We start from the raw sequence: 20,227 nt of genomic DNA, 5'->3' as shown, positions 1-20,227 counted from the left end.
AATGACATGCTAGTAACTTGCTAATCATGTTAGAAACATGTTAGCAATTTGCTAATGACGTGCTAATAAAACAAGTAACATGTTGATTATGTTAGAAACATGTTAGCAACATGTTAACAACTTGCTAATCGTGCTAGAAACTTGTTAGCAACTTGTTAATCATGCTAGAAACTTGCTAATGACATGCTAGTAACTTGCTAATCATGTTAGAAACATACTAAACATGCTAGAAAAATGTTAGAAACGTGCTTTCAACTTGCTAATCATGTTAGAAACATGCTAATGACATGCTAGAAACAGGCTAGTAACTTGCTAATCATGTTAGAAACATGTTAATAACATGCTAATAACTTGCTAATCATGTTAGAAACATGTTAGCAATTTGCTAATGACATGCTAATAGTACAAGTAACATGTTAATTATGTTAGAAACATCCTAACAATGCATTAACAACTTGTTAATCATGCTAGTAACTTGCTAATGACATGCTAGTAACTTGCTAATAATGCTAGAAACATACTAAACGTGCTAGAAAATGTTAGAATCATGCTAACTACATTCTAATCGTGCTAGCAACATGCTAATCATCTAATCTATCTATATAAAGTTCAAAACTTTAAGCTTTTAAAGCTGCTTTAAACTTTTTTATCTAGTCAAGATATTGATGCTTTTCTATGTTTCTCACAGAGTAAGGTACTCAAATCAAAACTGACCTTTTTATTTTAGAGGGATTGTCACAGCAGCATCACCAAAACCTTCAAGAATTTCCAGATTGAGGCGAGCGCAGAGGGGTTCCACCTGACTGGGACAGATATTGTTAAGCCCACCCTGAGAGAGCTGACGGACCACCTGTCCAGCCAGTCTCTCACAACGGACCAAACCACCTTAAAACTTGAGTGTGGCTGCCCACCCCAACCGAAAGGTACTGGAGCTTCCCACCAACAGTGATATTTCCAATATAGAATCTAGCGGTTTATAATTTGATTTAAGTTTCAAACTGCACTAGGTTTTTGTGTTGATTCTAAAAATCATGCAGTGGCATGGCAGATAATCCTGTAGGAAACACTAATATAGTCTAACTAATTGGCATGCAAAATTATAATAGTAAAGGATTAGTTCACCCAAAAATGAAAATGCTGCATGATGTTCCAAACCCGTATGACCTTCGTTCATCTTCGTAACACAAATTAAGGTATTTTTGATGAAATCCAAGAGCTTTCTGACTCTGCATTTTTATTTGCACACAAAATTTTATTTCTCGTAGCTTCATAACATTGCGGTTGAACCACTGAAGTCATGTGGATTGTTTTAACAATCTCCTTACTACCTTTCTGGGTCTTGAATGTGCCAGTTGCATTGCTGTCTCAGGGTCAGAAAGCTCTCGGATTTCATCAAAAATATCTTAATTTGTGTTCCGAAGATAAACAAAAGTTATATAGGTTTGGAATAACATTAGGGTGAGTAAATAATGACAGCATTTTCGTTTGTAAATTCCATTGTATGTTAGATTATTATGTGCTAAAATCATCCTTGCTTCACAGAGCAATCCAACCTTGTCATGATGACCAGGAAAGATTCATCACTGCCACAATCTGCCTTCATTAATGCAGTCCATGGAATCCTTAAGATCCTCAGAAGTGACTTTACCCAGGTTGGACATCTAAAAACTGTTTGCTTATATTCGTGATGTGAATAAAGTGAAATCTGTTTAATAGAAAACAACCAATTTATCCTGCTGGAAGGTCCAACCTAAACAGGTACAGTGGTGTGAAAAAGTGTTGGCCCCCTTCCTGATTTTATATTTTTTTGCATGTTTGTCACACTTTTAATGTTTCAGATCCTCAAACAAATTTAAATATTAATCAAAGATAACACAAGTAAACACAACATGCAGTTTTTGAATGAAGTTTTTTTATTATGAGGGAAAACAAAATCCAAACCCACATGGCCCGATGTGAAAAAGTGTTTGCCCCCTAAACTTAACAACTGGTTGGGCCACCCTTAGCAGCAACAACTGCAATCAAGCATTTGCGGTAACTTGCAATGAGTCTGTTACAGCGCTGTGCAGGAATTTTGGCCCCCTCATCTTGGCAGAATTGTTGTAATTCAGCCACATTGGAGGGTTTTCGAGCATAAACCGCCGTTTTTAGGATTCAGGTCAGGACTTTGACTAGGCCACTCCAAAGTCTTCATTTTGTTTTTCTTCAGCCATTCAAAGGTGAATTTGCTGGTGTTTTTTGGGTCATTGTCCTGCAGACAAGTTCGCTTCAGCTTGAGGTCACGAACAGATGGCCAGACATTGTCCTTCAGGATTTTTTTGGTAGACAGTGGAATTCATGGTTCCATTTATCACAGCAAGTCTTCCAGGTCCAGAAGCAGCAAAACAGCCCCAGACCATCACACTACCACCACCATATTTTACTGTTGGTATGATGTTCTTTTTCTGAAATGCTGTGTTACTTTTACGCCAGATGAAATGGGACACACACCTTCCAAAAAGTTCAACTTTTGTCTCGTCAGTCCACAGAGTATTTTTCCCAAAAGTCTTGGGGATCATCAAGATGTGTTCTGGCAAAACTGAGACGAGCCTTTATGTTCTTTTTGCTTAGCAGCGGTTTTCGTCTTGGAACCAGTCTCTTTCTTATAGTGGAGTCATGAACACTGACCTTAACTGAGGCAAGAGAGTTCTTTAGGTGTTGTTGTGGGGTCTTTTGTGAGCTCTTGGATGAGTCGTTGCTGCGCTTTTGGGGTAATTTTGGTCGACCGGCCACTCCTGGGAAGGTTCAAACAGGGTGTGCTGTCTGCCGTGTTGGTCTCCGTGATCTTCATCCAGAAACTCGTCATTAAAATAAACTATAACTCAGCCAATACACAACACAGAGACATAAGCACTATGTCTAGAGAAACATTGATATGTATACTTTTAAACAAAGTAAGTTTTATCGAAAACAAATATTCTGTGATAAAGTAATTCATATGAAACCAACGCGATCTCAAGTCTATCCGAACAGAGCTAATTATATTTAATTCGACCACGCCCACAAGCTACTTTCGCTTTTTTTATATTATAATTAGCCATGCGAGCAAAGTGCGGGGAGGTAAACGCCCACTTCACTGTAACAAAGCGGCGAGTTTCCTTCAAGTTCATCTGGCTTACAATGTAATCAGATTTTAGCCATTAATATGTTTTTAAGATACTTACAAAAACACGAATGTCAGGGCATGGCAAAACTTCTTCAGGGCCCCAAAACACCCTCAGACCCCAGAGGGTTAAAGGATGTTTAGATGTTTTTACAGAAAAATGACAATAATGCTGGTTAGGAAAATGTTTTTACAGTCCTGAAGCTGGTTAGACCAGGTCCAAGATGGTGAACCAGTTTAGATCAGTTATTGTGTTCCAGTTTAAGTTAGATATTCCAGCAGGGACATATATAAATAAAAATAAAATTTGTCTGGAGCCTAATAAGTATTGTAGAAGTGGAACGCTGTGTTTTGAAACTGTTATATCTAAAACAGGAAAAACACCTGGGCCAAGGCACTCGCACAAACATCTATGCTGGCAAGCTGAAGTTGAGATATGAGGATGATGAGGGTTCGTCAGACAATGAGGTGGTGGATGTGGTTCTGAAGGTGCTGACAGCAGGACAAATTTCTGTAAGTGACACCACATCTAATGATACATACTGTAGGTAAATAACTCTACTGGTAATTGCTTTGACAAATCCTGCTTTACTGCTTTTAGGCCTTTCTGGACACAGTGAGTGTAATGCAGCAGATATCCCATAAACACATGGTTCTGATGTATGGCATATGCATGCACAGCATGGACAGTAAGTGTGCCTGCTCCAACAAACAAAACTGCTACAATACTTATTAGAGGTTGACCGATGTTATATTTTACCGATACCGATATCTAGGTTGGATTAATCAACCGATTAATCAGCCGATAGTTTTTAAAATGGATACTGAATGTAAACTAAAATAGTGGTATACTATTTAAAAAGGGGCTGAACCATACTTTGTAAAAGAACAAATCTTTTTTTTTTCAATAACCGATAGTTCCGCTAAAACAACTATCGGTGCCGATTAATCGGCAAAACCGATACAACGGCAAAACCGATACATCGGTCGACCTTTAATACTTATTTGTATTTGTAAAGTTAAAGGAATAGTTGACCACTGACTGCAAGTGATCTCAAGTTTCATTGCTGTTGTTCTGTCAGTCATTATGGTGGAGGAGTTTGTTCAGCACGGCCCTCTGGATATGTTTATGAGAAATCATCGCTCTGAACTTACGCCCTCCTGGAAGTTTCAAGTTGCGGAGCAGCTTTCCAGTGTCCTCAGTTATTTGGTACGATATTTAAGTTTGAACTTGACCTTGTTTACATTTTGTGAAATATTTAAGACTGGATCAGTGATTCTTAAGATTTTAAAATGTGTATTTAAGGTGTAAACGTTTGGTAAAACACATTTTAGTTTTAAAGCAGTGTTAATTTAGTGTTATTTAACCCTAATAATAATTTGATATCCTGCTTTAATCATAAAGATCTTAATAGTCAAAAAGAACTCTGTCTTATTTTTTCTCTTTCAGGAGGATAAGAAGCTTGTTCATGGCTATGTCTGTGCTAAAAATGTCCTGTTGAAGCTGGACGGTCTGGATGGACAAGGCGGTCCTTTCATTAAACTGAGTGATCCTGGACTTTCCATCACTGTACTCAGCCAAACGGGTAACACACACTCATTCACACTTATTCAGAGAGCCTCTAAATACCCTTACACCATACAAATGTGCAGTGACTATTAAATGACATCTATTTAACATTTAGTCAGATATATTAACAATTTAATAGCAAATCATTTAAAAGTCCCATAATGTACACATTTCTGGAGGTTTATTTTAGTTGTTGATGTCCTTAAGAATATATATTTGCGGTATAAGTGCCAAAATCCATCTCAATATATATTTTACAGCTCCTTTTTTAGGAGCTCTGTCAAAAACAGGTCGATTTTGGCCCATCTAATTAATATTCATGAGCCTATCTTCTGATTGGCCTGTTGTTTTCTGAGTGACGCACAGCCAGGCCAATCACAGGTAACTACGGTCATGTATGCTGTAAGCGAGCTCAGAGCAATAGAGAGAGCTGATACTCAACAGGATATTTTAGAATGATCATTAATGTTTTTTCTTTTTCAAACACCGAATGCAGTAAGCTACATAACTGTTGCTTTAGTAAAGCCCCTTTCACAATGCGCGCTGATTCTGGAAAATTACGGGAACGAGCGCTGTGTGAACAAAAGCCAGAGACATAAAGGCAGTGTTGTAGTAATGATGCACGTTATCATGCAACTCTTCACAACAAAAAATACGTGCAAAGTGGAATGAAGCGGCGATCAGGCAGAGCCAGCTCCTCACTATCAGCGCTGAAGCACAGTTTGTTCAGGTTAGTTTCAGTTTAGTGAAACGTACGCGTCGCATTACATCTCACATCCAAACGTCACATGTCTTTATGGTTTGTGTGTAAAGCACACACAGATTCCGGAAAACAACTGTGAATGAACTAAATTAAACAATTCCGGAACAAATCGTGGGACACATTATCCGTGTATTTACCGGAATCGCTGTGTGAAAGAGGCTGAAGTTGACGTGCCACTGGTCTCTTATATTCACGTTGTTCTGAAGCCTGTGTAATGATCGTAGCTTGACATCTATCGACTGAACAGGGTTTTTCTTCACTTGTTTTCGTGTTGTTGTTGCTCAATAATGGAATGGATGCGTTGTTGTCTGGGTTTGACAAAAGGAGGGTGGGACGGTGGTTGGCGCTCGGGGCGGTGACTTGAGTAGATCGGACGTCACATCGTTACGGAAGTTACAGCGGCTCGTGAAAATGAACAGCTACTTTAAGCAGGCTGTGTGCAGTTTACTGTGGATTGACTGTTTTGAAACTCATATGGTAGTTACATAGCCCCTAGACCTTAGTTATCATGAAAAAAGCCAGGAAATTTTGATTTTGACAATATGGGACCTTTAAATCTCATAATGTATTCAAAATCTGTGTACTATTTTCGCATTATTTTTCCACTTGGACCTGAAGAATAGTTATTTTATAAAACAGAAATAACTTAATATACAGTCAGGTCAATATATATTTGGACATTGACACACTTTTCATAATTTCGGCTCTGTATGCCACTAGAATAGTTTTAAAATGATACAATCAAGATGAAATTGAAGTGCAGACTTTAAGCTTTAATTCAAGGGGTTGAACAAAAATATAACATAAAATGCTAAGGAATTACAACTATTTTTATACACAGACCCCCCCATTTTCAGGGGCTCAAAAGTAATTGGACAAATAAATATAATCATAAATAAAATGTTCATTTTTAATATTTTTTTGAGAATCCGTTGCAGGCAATGACTATCTTAAGTCTGGAACTCATGGACATCACCATAGACTGGGTTTCCTCCTTTGTGGTGCTTTGCCAGGCCTTTACTGCAGCTGACTTCAGTTGTTTGTGGTTTGTGGGTCTTTCTGCCTTTAGTTTTGTCTTCAGCAAGTGAAATGCATGCTCAATCAATTTGAAATCAGAAGATTGACTTGGCCATTGCAGAATATTCCACTTTTTTACCTTTAAAAACTCCTGGGTTGCTTTTGCTGTATGTTTTAGGTCATCGTCCATTTGTACTATGAAGAGCCGCCCAAACAACTTTGCTCCATTTAACTCAATCTGGGCAGACAGTATATACCCTTAACACCTCCGAATTCTTCCGGCTGCTTCTGTGTTCTGTCACATCATCACTAAACACCGGTAACCCAGTGCCACTGGAAGCCATGCTCATGCCATCACACTGCTCCACCATGTTCACAGATGATGATGTTGTAGGCTTTGGATCATGAGCTGTTCCAAGCCTTCTCCATACTTTTTTCTTCCTGTCATTCTGGTACACGTTGATTTTAATTTCAGCAGTCCAAAAAATGCTTTTCCAGAAGTGGTCTGGCTTTTTTAAATGTTTTTTTGACAAAGTCTAATCTGGCCTTGTTTGCACCTTGTGGTAAACCCTCTATTTTGCTCTCGTAAAATCTTTTCTTGATTGTCGACTTTGACAGTGACACGCCTACCTCCTGGAGAGTATTCTTCACTTGGCTGGATATTGTAAAATGTTTTATTACCATGGAGAGGATCATCCACCATACTGTCGTCTTTTGTGAACATCCAGGCCTTTTTATGTTGCTGAGCTCACCAGTGTGTTCTCTTTCTTCTCAGAATTCACCAAACTGTTGATTTGGCCACTCCTAATGTTCCTGCTATCTCTCTGATGCATTTCTTTTGTTTTTGAAGCCTAACAATTGTCTGTTTTACTTGCATGCAGAGCTCCTTTGACTACATGATGGGTTCAGAGCAACAGCTTCCAAATATAAACTGGCACACTTAGAATCAGCTCCAAACCTTTTACCTGGTTAATTGATGTAGAAAAAATGAAGGAATAGCCCACAACTGTCCATGAAACAGCTTTTGAGTCAACTGTCCAATTACTTATGGTCCCTTGAAAAAGGGGGGAGGTACATATTAAATAGCTGTAATTCATTAACCTTTCTACCAATTTGATGAGACTGCCCTAAAAATTAAAGCTCAGCGTGTGTACTTTAAGCCCATATTCATTGTATAACTGTGACTTGAATATGTTTTGGTCAACAGCTAAAATAATAAAAATTGTGTCAGTGTCCAAATATATATGGACCTGACTGTATATAACCATATATCTGATCAGCAACTTCTCATTAATGAGTGAATGAAAAAAATGTTATTATAACTATTATTGCATTTACCCCTTTTTTATTAATTAAAAATTGAGAAATTCTCCAAAATTTGAAATTACTCTTGAAAAAAAATGCTCTCTCTCTCACTCTCTCTCTGTTATATATATATATATATATATATACACTACATGTCAAAGTCAAAGGTTTGGATACACTTCCCCATTAAAGAGAATGGAGAAGTATGTCCAAACTTTTAACTGGTAGTGTATATATAGAGAGAGAGTGAGAGAGCGCATTTTTTTCAAGTGTAATTTTCAAATTTCAGAGAATTTCTCAATTTTTAATTAATAAAAAAGGGGTAAATGCAGTAATAGTTATAATAACATTTTTCTCATATAACATATAGAAAACATTATATATATATATATATATATATATATATATATATATACATATTGTTTTTTTTATATATTTTAATATTCATGAGAAATCATAGTATGAAATTCATAAGAACAATAATAACCCCTTTGGAATTAAATGAATTTTATTACATTCCTTAGAATTTATAACTTGTGATTATACCTCAAATGTATGAAACCTACATATTTATTATATATATCAAACCAACATTAAACCAACAAATACAGTATTACTATGAAAATTTCAGTTGAAAAGGTGATGCATTTTTATTGCTGCAGTAGTTGTACATATTCTTATAAATCAACAAAGTTAAGTCCCAAAAGTGTGTAAAAAGATATGGGGAAAAGGCTGAATATATTTTACAAAAGTTTTTGACACTAATATAACTTCATAGATAATTTTACATAAAGTATTTTTGACATCTAATGGCATTTCATACATACTTGGGTCCAAAATGACCCGAACATGTAACATTTAAAAGGTTATATCTCTTAAAAAAATATTTGTCAAAAAAATCTGGGAATTTTTTTTATTTTTATTTTGAGGGTCTTTAAAGTATTTGGAAAGTTTTGTTTCACTATGCTTTTTTTTTTTGTTTAGAAATTTGTATGTATCACTTCAGGGTCAAAACAGACTCGAATGCATTACAAGGGTTAAAATGATAAACAATAATGTATTTTAACTTTACTTAGTCCATTTTGCACTACTAACACTCCTGATTTTGCCTGTGCTCAGAGTGCATTGACAGGATCCCCTGGATCGCCCCGGAGTGTGTTAAAAACAGCAAAGCACTGAGCATTGCAGCAGACAAGTGGGGTTTTGGGACCACGTTATGGGAGATCTGCTACAATGGCGAGGTGCCCCTGTATGAAAAGAAACTCTCAGAGGTGCTTGACTCTTCCTGGATGTCTCTTCTGGAGCATCTCTATATTTATACTTGACCAAAGCAGCAGTTGGTTTTTATTGTAATTATTGTCTATTGCTTCTGACTGTAACATCTGTGTGTGTATAAATAGAAAGAGCGATTCTATGAGGTGTGCGGCACTCTGGTCACCCCCAGCATCAGTGAACTGGCTACTCTGATCTCACAGTGCATGAACTACGACCCCAAGAAGAGACCGTTCTTCAGAGCCATTGTGAGAGAGCTGGGCCGCATCAAAGAGCAGCACGAGAAGGGTATCTGTCACATAATATCACATGCTATCATTAACACTAATAGTCTTTACCTCTTCTTTATGCAATATATTAAAAAATAAATAAATAAATGAACTTTTTTTCATCAAATATGTATAATTTGAATTATACTAAATGGTAGTATTTGTATACATTATTTAATTTATTATATATGTTTTTTTCTACAGACCTTCAACTTATATCAGGGGCAATTCCTCCACAGGAGACTGATCCTACAGATTTCAAGAGGAGATTTCTCAAGAAAATCCGAAAGCTTGGAGAGGTACTGGACTTTTCCAGTCATCTACTGTTACAGTTCCCTAGTCAAATAAAGGAGCATTTACATGATTCCTACTGGATTTAGTTGAACTTGTGCTGTGTCAGAAACACTTTAGGAATGCCTTTGCATGATCATGCTCTGAAGCCTTTGTGAAATTAGTCAAATGGAATAGTGAGACGTCATGAGTGGGATGATGTAGGAAGCTTAAAGTTTTCTTCAGCACTCTTTGTGTGTCTGCCACATGTGCTGTGCAGTCTTTGTTCAATGGCAAGCGAAAAGACAAAGTCTGATAAACAGTGTTTTAGTCTGTACGTTCCTCAGTGCTAGATGTTTCTTTCCGAGCAGTGCATGCAGGGTCAGCTGTCTGTGTGCATTGTGAGCGACTTCCCGGGTCCCGAGACAGAGTGGTGGCTATGGATTACATATGAATCTGGTGAATAGGTTGGAAATGGGCTTGTCCCTTTCTTTGCCCTCACCCATCAGATCTAGTGCTCTTTCCCAGAGGGAAGACTCGATGCTTCACCTGTCTTCCTCTGAGGAGGCTGACGTGGTGGGCATCCATGTAGAACTGCTGCAGGTAGTGACTAGAGCGGTGGCCAAGCTTAAGATCGACTGGCCTTCTGAAAAGCAGGATGTTTAACCTAAGAGCAAGCTGTATGAATGCTTCCTGCAAGCTAAACAGCCACATCAATGCCGGGGGCTTCAGTTTTTCTCCGAACTCCGGATCTTGGGGTAAACCCTTTTCAGCCTACATCTTTACTCCCATGGTTACAAATTAATTTCCTGCTAACATTTAATGCTTAATTTCCCGCTAACATTTAATGCTTAAAAAGGAAGCTTAAAAGCACGTTCAATGAGAACAGCGCTAGCTTTCTGCCATTCAGCAAGCGCTCTGTGTCCTGTTACTCTCCGTTTTTCGTGCACAATTGCACACATTTTATTTAGAGAGTAATTGTTTGTCTTGTGTTACAATGTCTGTCAAGGGTGATCTTTATAAGCAGCAACATCACAGGCCTTGTGTTCCTCTTGCCCTCGTTTTATTACGGGTGAGGATACACACGGCTTGTGTGTTGTCTGTATGGGAGTGGGGCATGCAGCATCAGCCCTCGAGGGGGCTGGTTGCTTGCATTGTGAGCGCATGCCTTTGCGTGTGCTCTGCTCCCGGAAGGCTCTCTTTCGAGAAGGGAGCCTTCACCAGCGTTCCTCGTGGGTCTGGTCCCGCTTCCGCCGAGGCGGTGCAGCGATTGCACTCGTGGGGATCGCAATTGGATCTGGTAGCGGGTATGGAGACGGGCGAGTCCCTATCTTCTGCCTCACCTGCCAGATCCGCCGCCCGCTCGCTGGGGTCAGAAGCCCGCTCTGTGTTTTCTTCCCCCCGGGGATAGGGCGCGGCGCTCCTCTTATCTTCCTCCGAGGAGGTGGATGTAGAGGGTGCCGATGAGGATTCACCCCCTCAATCTCCCCAGTATGAGGAGCTTTTAGAGGTGGTCACTCGTGCTGTTGCCACATTAAAGACAAGCCGAACCGCAGAAAAGCAAGTTGGATGAGCACTTTCTGCGGTCTCGGCCACCACCTCTGCGCCGTAGCCTTCCTTTTTTCTCTGACCTCCACACCGTGGTGTCGGGGTCATGGGGAAAGCCTTACTCCTCGCGGCTCTACAGCCCCTCCGCTGTTCACTATGCTAATGTGGTGGGGCTGTCTGAGTATGCGTACAAGGCGATGCCCCGGGTGGAACAGACGCTTGCGAGATATCTGTCCCCCGAAGCGGCACAGTCTTTGAAGGCTCTTGTCGTCAAGCGGCGGCGTTTCAGCGGTTCTTGCCTCGCCATGCTCCAGCTCAGGGGGCTGCTGGATCTCAGCAGCTCCAGCCGCATACCAGCTCCTCATACAGGGAGGCCCAGAAACAGAATGTCGTCTCCCGTGCGCCCCCCGCTGGTAGGGATCGTGGGTCTAGGCGGCGCTCTGGGCCCGGCCCTTCTAAGCCCAAGACTGACCTGAGGGTGGTCTTGCAGGCTAAGAAGGGCTCGGCTAAAAGGCCCTGATGGTCCTGGCCCAGGGCCAATGAGGACAGCCCCCTCTGGGGAAGAGCGGTTAACACCTCATCATACGGTGCCCGTCTCTCCTCAGTGTCCTCAGGGGATCGTCTTGCCAACCCCTGCCACCCTGCATATTTCTCGTCTACCGCCCGTTATCGTAGCGGTACTGGGAAGCTCGCGACCTCTACGGAGGTCCCCTCGACAGCTGGTTGGGTGTTTTCCTGCCTCCTCGAGAGGCTGATTCCCTTAGTAGACTTTCTGGCAGCGTGGAAACTTCTGCCGAATGTGTCTCAATGGGTCCTGCGCACTGTAGAAAGGGGTTATCGCATTCAGTTCGGTACTCCTCCTCCCAGTTTCAGCTGAGTTTTTCCCACTCAGGTGGGCCCAGAGCAGGCTCTGGTTATGGAACAGGAAGTAAATACTCTCCTGAGGAAGGAGGCCATCAAGGTGTTCCCAAGAAGCCATTCATTGTTCCCAAGAAGGATGGGAACTTTTCCGTATGCTTACGGTCAAGCAGGTCGTGTCACAGATAAGATCCGAGGACTGGTTTGTGACGATAGATCTGAAGGACGTCTATTTTCATGTCTCCATCCTTCCTCATCACAGGAGGTTCCTGAGGTTTGCTTTCGGGGGCGAAGCATACCAATATCGTGTTCTTCCTTTCGGCCTTGCACTCTCACCCCGCACTTTCACCAAGTGTGTGGATGCAGCTGTGGCGACTCCAGGGCATCCGCATACTAAACTATATCGACGACTGGCTGATTTTGGCCCAGTCTCATCAGATGGCGGTTCAACATCGAGATGTTGTTCTGTCACACATGAAAGTGCTGTGGGTTAAGACTAAACATCAAGAAAAGTGTACTTTCTCCAGTTCAGAGGACCACTTATCTAGGCGTGGTGTGGGATTCATCCACGATGCGGGCACGTTTGTCTCCCGCTCATGTCGATTCGATCCTCATTAATAACTCTTACAACAAAACCAATTTGTAAAATTGTATATTAAAGATTTTTATAAAAATGCCAATAGGAATACAGTATAAATTATGCATTATAAATGAATTAGAATCTTGAACTAGTGATTCTAATTGGAAATCTGGACCAAGTTAAACCAGTCTCACACAAACCAGATCCCCACATTTCCTCTCATCCCTCCTAATTCCCCATAATCCCTTTGGATTAATGTGTCCTTGATTCATTATCTGTTTGTATTGTTCTTTGTTTCCAGGGTAACTTTGGGATGGTGGAACTGTGTCTGTATGATCCTAAGGGAGATCAGACAGGTGAGCTGGTGGCTGTCAAATCTCTGAAAACGGAAAATGAGAGCAGCAACCTGAGGAGAGAGATCAGCACCATCAGAAATCTCTACCATGAAAACATTGTCAAATACAAAGGCATTTGCAATGATGAAGGCAAGTCATAAGCACACATCTATGCACAAAGCCCTGTTTACACATCTTGATGGCTTTCAACTACAAACAAATGCTTACAAACAAATATATAGCCCATTTACAAATACTTAATATATTATTTCTTGGGGTGAATGTGTCACACAGGAGGAACAAACATCAAACTCATTATGGAGTATTTGCCTTCTGGCAGTCTAAAAGAATACCTGCCTCGTAACAAATCCAACATCGATCAGAAGAGACTGCTGCAATATGCTCTTCAGATATGTCAGGTAATATAGCCAATACAATAGATAGTTTCCCTCAATATACTCCTATTTACTGCTTATTAATACTTAGTAAGGTAGTTGTTAAGATTAAGAATTGGGTAAGATTAAGGACATTAATATGTGCTTTTTAAGTAATAATAAACAGCCAAAATCCCAGTAATATTCATGCTAATAACCAACTAGTTAATAGTGAGAAATGGACACTAAAGTGTAACCAATATTCTTATTAACTCACCAAAGTATTTAAAGTGAGAAGTGTACATAAAAAATATGCATTTTAAGGTTAGACTTTAAATTTTGATGTTAAATCCACTATTGTATTGTTATACAGCCTATACACCGTATTAAGTTCAATTAGATAAGAAGTAACTGTAATAAAATTACAGAAAAATTAGAGTAATCCCTTACTTTATTTTTTCAATGGAAAGTAATTAAATGACTTAGTAACTAGTTACACCCAGCACTGCTCATGAGCTGCATTTTCACTTTTTTTTTTACTCTAAACATGCTTTTACATGCCACTTTTTGATATTTTCTATCCAATGCAATTACATAACATATATTTTTATTTGTGACCTAAGTGTCGAAATTCTTTTTAGGCTGCACAACAGTAGTGATCACTATGAATAACTGCCATCTTGTAAAGTATAAATCAGTGTAAATCAGTATAAATATTGTGTGTTTAACTGATTCCTGTGTGTTTCAGGGTATGGAGTACCTGGGATCTCAGAACTACATCCATAGGGATCTGGCAGCGAGAAACATCTTAGTGGAGAATGAATCACTCGTGAAGATCGGGGACTTTGGTCTGACTAAGAGCATCAAAGATGATAAAGAGTATTACAAAGTGACTGAAGAACAGGACAGTCCTGTTTACTGGTAAAGCAGCACTCATTCCTGATTATACATCTGTATATATTTTAATCATCATGTGAATCACAGGTTTGAGCTTGTTGCTTTTAAATTTGTTGAGTATTTCTGTAAAGGTCAAATGATTTATACATATGGGAAAGCTCTTACCTTCTCCCTTTTAATTCAAACACCTGCCATGATGGCCTTACAAATTATGTTTTGAAAGTAGTACTTTATTAATTACATTTATATAAGGGAGGTAGTGCCTCCTTAAAATATTGGATGAAAAAAAACAGTAGTACAAAAATAAAACAATGGCAATATTACAAAATATAACATTAAAAAGTATATAAATCACAAATTTTTCTAAAATAAAACTATTCAACAGCAACACTATCAGGTAAAGTTAGAAAAGGTAGAGTCTGTGTCTCTCATGCCTCCCCTGAGCCCATTGAGTTTTGCCTCAATGCCTCCATTGGGATATGTTTGGATATGACTGGTTATGTTTGGCTGTGATTGGTTCATGCGATAAATCCTGCCTGTTGAGTCTGTCTACGATCTGTGTTCGCGAATCAGTCGAAATGAACTATATAATGGCATTAAAGGAATGACTAATTTAAGAAATTATGTAAACAACTCACACACTTAGATACAATCCCTTTCTTACATCAAAATGAGACATAAAATGACATGAAAACATGATCTGTGGGAAGTCTAGTGAGTAATCAGCTTGGTGAAATTTCAAGTAAATCTCTGTCTGTGATCAATAATTACCGAGCTTTGAAAAAAATAGAAGTTAACTATTAAAAAGAATAGCTGAACATAAATTCACAATAAAATATGTTCTTTAAATATTAATTGTTTAAAAAACCACTAGCTTAATGAGATTCATACTTGGTTTACATTGTTAATGTAAAAATATAAGATGTTAAGATGTCCATGTCAAAAGAAATTTACAAAAGTGATTTTATGTACATAGAAAGCACATTAAGTGTAAGTAAAGTGTCTACTTTTAAGGTTTCAAATAAGTCTTTGGAAAATAAAATGTCAAAATTAAGAAATAATGTTATATTATCATTCGGTGTAACACAATATTTATGTAAAAATTCTGACTTGTACATATTAAAATATATAAAAGGATAAGGGAGCATATTCAATTTTATTGTGTTTTAAATGAGTAAAAAAATCTTATTGACAAATGAGCAAAACCTAGGATAGTGGCAAATAAAAAAAATGTAGAATTACAACTAATTAGTATTTGGGGTGAAAGAAATTCATCTTTTGTCATAAATAGATTTTTGTTGTAAATATGGCTGACAAGATTGTTACACTAAATGACATTTTAGTGGGTGCAGTGAAATGCAGTGAAATTAAACAAAACGTTTTAATATTTTTTTTTTGGGGGGGGACAACAATTTAAAGCAGTATTACACTTGTTGTTTTTATGCTTGAACCCTTTTACTCTTTGACCCATATATATATATATATATATATATATATATATAGAATGAAGAATATTTATATTTCTACACTGTTCAACAGTTTCGGGTCAGTAAGATTTGAATTTTGAAGGTAATATTTTTATTCAGCGAGAATGTATTAAATTGATCAAAAGTGACACTAAAGACACTTATAATTTTACAAAAGATTTATATTTAAAATAAATGCAGTTTAATTAATCTCTCTATTTAGAAAATCCTTAAAATTTATCATGGATTTCCACAGAAATATTAAGCAGCCTTTTTAAAATAAGTAATAATAAATGTTTCTTGAGCAGCAAATCAGCATATCAGAATGATTTTAGAAGAGCCATGTGACACTGAAGACTGGAGTAATGATGCGGAAAATTCAGCTTTGATCACAGCATGTTACGGTTTACGTGCTGGATGGACGAGACGAGATGCAAAGTACAATTAGAACAATACATTTAATAATCTTCTGACAGGAACAAGGCAAGAACTCAGATAACTTCCACACACGAACATTCAACGTTTACATCACATAAAGACCGACAGAGAACTCAGGAAACAAACAGACTTATAAAGACAGACTAATAATTAAACACAGGTGACGGGGATGATGACAAATGAGGGCAAACCAAATGATCACAAAATGACAGGGGGAAACCAGATGGGAGAAACCAAAGACCACAACAGACAGAACTATGACACAGCAATAAATAACATTTTTAAAAATAGGGAAATAGAAAAGTTATTTTAAACATTAAAAACTTAAAAAGTTGTTGCATTTATCTTTATTTTAGTTTTGTTGTTGTTATACTGCATACTGTTATGCTTGTTTTTAAAAAAAAGCATATGTTCAGCATGTGTTTTAACATTTGTACATCTATAGTTGCATTGTGTATTTGCACAGATGTCCACTGAACATGGGTCATGACTTCTGTCTGTGCAGGTATGCTCCAGAATGTCTGATTAACCGGAAGTTCTATAAGGCGTCTGACGTTTGGTCATTTGGGGTCACTCTCTATGAAATCATGACCTACTGTGACCGTGAGAACAGCCCTCCACAGGTGAGCATTACAAAGCTCATACTAACTTCTTTGAACTGTGACTCATTTGCTAATTCCTTTTCTTATACGTTTCTCTGGTAGGTATTCCTGCAGACGATTGGCCGGTCTCATGGACAGATGACCATGGCTAGACTGGTAGAAGCTCTTGAGAAAGGCTGGAGGATGCCACGTCCAGATTCATGCCCTGAAATGGTGAGGACTTTTGTCTATGAAGAGTCAGATTTTTGTATGTATTATATTGTAAGCAGATTCTTTAACACACGTGTATCTGTGTCTGCAGGTGTACACTCAGATGCGCAGGTGCTGGAGTCACGCCCCAGAAAACAGAGCGGACTTCAAGAGCCTGATGAAAGAGTTTGAGTTTCTCCTCACTAGAGAAAACATCTAACTTCCATTCATCAGATCAGGTCCACCTACAGAATTCAGATTTATTTTTTTTATGTACCTTTCTCATTGTACTAAGAAAAGCTATGCATGATGCATGTTACTTTCTGTTCAGATTTTCTCCACATAATCATCTACCTCCAAAAACACTTAGATTAAACTGTTTATTCTTACTAGGTTAGCACACCATTAACACTTAACAAGTATCAAGTACTAAAAAAAATAATTCATAAAAGCTGAAGCCGTGTTAAATCTTGGGCCAGACTTACTAACAGCTTGCAGCAGCTCTTTTGACTGTTAGGACTTGCTAAACATAGAGTGAAAAATTAATGATGAAAAGATGTCGACAGTTATCTTTGCAGATGACCTTATTGCTTATGCTTTTGTAGGAGACACAAAATGAATGGGAAGAGAGTATTTAAATCACGCAATGCATTTTAGAGTATTTGCACCATTGTCTCAACCCATGTTGCGCTTGATAGATTGCATTGGTCATTATAGAAATTATGTGGCTGTGTCTGTGTTCTTTACTTTGTGCATTGTCAGTAGATCACACACAGAACTCATACACCTATCTGCACTTTTATGGGATTCTGATCTCATGCTAATTTGCCCTGATTGGTAAATCTGGCCAATCGTTTTTTAAAATGTATGAATTGTTTTATAAAAGATGAAGTTCCTTAATATGACAGGAGACTTATGTGACCCTGGACCACAAAACCTACGGTCTATTTGTAGCAATAGCCAAGAATACAAAGTATGGGTCAAAATGATACATTTTTCATTCGTCCCAAAAATGATTAGGATGTTAAGTAAAGATCATGTTCCATGAAGATATTTTGTAAATTTCCTACTATAAATATATCAAAAGTTATTTTTTGATTAGTAATATGCATTGCTAAGAGCTTCATTTGGCCAACTTAACGGCCATTTTCTCAGTATTTAGATTTTTTTGCACCCTCAGATTACAGATTTTCAAATAGTTGTATCTCAGCCAAAAATGTCCTATCCTACTAGGGCTGCACGATTATGACAAAAATCATAAGTGTCGATTATTCCCTTGAAATTGTAATTGCGTTTGATTGATGTTTTAAATAGCTTTATAGCATTGTTTGAAGCAACTGCATGCCATAATTTAATATAAAAATAAAAAAAAGCTGAAAATACTTTTATTGATTTTCTCATTGCCACAAATGTCAAAGATACATTGGTTTGGTTTCTTTAAATAAAAAAAGTAAAAATATTCTATTTGCATAGGGATATGCCGGTATCAATTTTCATGTTGTGATTAATAGATCATGCTTTTATCACGGTATACAGTATTATCATGACAAAACAACATTTAAATACAATAAAGTAATACACAAAAAATGTATAAAGTTAAAAAAGTGCAAAAGAATTATAAAGACCAATAGGTATCACTTTACAGTAAGATCTCTTAGTAAATTAATATTCACAATGAGCAATAGCTACATTTGCTATGTAAGTTATTAATCTTGAATTATTCGATTAATTGTGCAGCCCTATATCCTAACAAACCGTACATCAATGGAAAGCTTATTTATTCATGTATCAATTGTCCCTTGTGACTGGTTTTGTGGTCCAGGGTCACATATTTATTGTAGCTGCTTTCTATAGCTGCTTTTCCATCAACGGGATAAGAAACATTTATGTTTGGTTCGGCACAAATAGGATTCGTTCTTGGTGCGGAATCACATGTAGTGACGTCGCCACTCAGAATCAGTCAGTTGTTTGTTTTCTGGCTACTAGTTTCTTTCTATAGCTGGCCAAGCATGCCATTTTGTGTTTAGTAAACAAAAATATCTGTTTATCCTCCATAATGCAGACTCTAAAACGAAAATAAATCCTTATCTGGAACCATGATGGAATGGTTAAGCAATGAGAACTCGATGGTGAAAAAACAGACAGACAGAGATAAATAGATAGATCTATTGAAATGCAGGGTGGATAAATGTTGTAATGATTGTCATTTCATTTTATATTTTTATAAAACATTATATTCAGTTGATTGTACTACATACTTTTTTAAAATATACTATATCATTAAAAAACATTAAGCAGGTTTGACTTGTGTTTGTAATATCATGTGATATTTAAATTTGTGCTAGAGGTCATACAGTAGATCATCAAATTTTTTCATAGAAAGGGAGTGAGTCCATTCCACCAGTTCGTCCATTTCTCGCTCCCAGTGTTCCTGCTCATCTGGACACAGAGAAGGACCAGGAATCTGGGGGGTTGGCGGGTCTAGTAGGACACATAGAAAGTGAGGTAAGGTGAGGTGGCATCTCTGAAAGAGCACACAGACTTGGAGAAAAATCAGAAATCACCTGGAGCTTTGCACTGCATGTAGAGGCTTCTCATGCGTTCCACCCGCGTACATTTCGCTTTGGTCACTTTCTTTGGAAGCTTCTGAACGGGGCTGCACATAATGACCGTAAAACTTTACAGTGCTGGTATTTATTATAAGGGTGTTCCAAAATCAAAAAGTAAAGCTCCTTTTATATACACTGACATTGCAGAATCTGCAAAATGTCAATTATTTACTGAAATCAGAGGGATCATACAAAATGCATGTTATTTTTTATTTAGTACTGAGCTGAATAAGATATTTCACATTAAAGATGTTTACATATAGTCCACAAGAGAATGCATTTGCATATTTTGCTGGGAAAAATGTAAGAATCTTCTGTAGCTTCTGCAGGGCAGTACTAAATTAAAAAAAATATGATATTTAGTCAAAATAAGAAAAATTTACACATCCTCATTCTGTTCAAACAAGAGATTTGTGAACAACTATCACTAAACAACAACAAAAACACAGCTGTGGATCATTCAGGTAACAACACAGTGTTAAGAATCAAGTGTATGTAAACTTTTGAACAGGGTCATTTTTATAAATTCAACCATTATTTTCTCTTGTGGACTATATGTAAGTGCCTTTAATGTGAAATATCATATTCAGGTCAGTACTAAATAAAAAAATAACATGCATTTTGTATGATCCCTCTTATTTTGGTAAAATAATTAACATTTTTCAGATTCTGCAATGTGTATGTAAACTTTTGACCTCAACTGTACTTTCTATTCTACTTTTT

At 37.7% G+C, this 20,227-nt stretch overlaps 1 protein-coding gene across 1 annotated transcript in view; it reads left to right on the top strand.

Moving 5' to 3' along the window:
* The window catches only part of LOC141344592 (tyrosine-protein kinase JAK1-like), a 21,511-nt gene extending 2,317 nt beyond the window's left edge, over positions 1–19,194 (top strand). The window contains exons 2-16 of the mRNA XM_073849468.1: positions 728–923; positions 1,543–1,652; positions 3,518–3,655; positions 3,744–3,831; positions 4,225–4,352; positions 4,593–4,728; positions 8,917–9,068; positions 9,198–9,357; positions 9,543–9,637; positions 12,896–13,079; positions 13,224–13,348; positions 14,052–14,224; positions 16,610–16,727; positions 16,809–16,919; positions 17,008–19,194. Of these exons, the coding sequence (XP_073705569.1) occupies positions 728–923; positions 1,543–1,652; positions 3,518–3,655; positions 3,744–3,831; positions 4,225–4,352; positions 4,593–4,728; positions 8,917–9,068; positions 9,198–9,357; positions 9,543–9,637; positions 12,896–13,079; positions 13,224–13,348; positions 14,052–14,224; positions 16,610–16,727; positions 16,809–16,919; positions 17,008–17,115 (2,022 nt within the window). The 3' untranslated portion in view covers positions 17,116–19,194. The remainder of the gene's footprint in view (positions 1–727; positions 924–1,542; positions 1,653–3,517; positions 3,656–3,743; positions 3,832–4,224; positions 4,353–4,592; positions 4,729–8,916; positions 9,069–9,197; positions 9,358–9,542; positions 9,638–12,895; positions 13,080–13,223; positions 13,349–14,051; positions 14,225–16,609; positions 16,728–16,808; positions 16,920–17,007) is intronic.
* The last annotated feature ends 1,033 nt before the right edge of the window (positions 19,195–20,227 follow it).

The sequence above is a fragment of the Garra rufa genome, chromosome 10 (genome assembly GCF_049309525.1).
Source record: "Garra rufa chromosome 10, GarRuf1.0, whole genome shotgun sequence".
Classification (NCBI taxonomy): Eukaryota; Metazoa; Chordata; class Actinopteri; order Cypriniformes; family Cyprinidae; genus Garra; species Garra rufa.
Note: the sequence above shows the minus strand (reverse complement) of the source record. Positions and strands in the feature narration are given on the sequence as shown.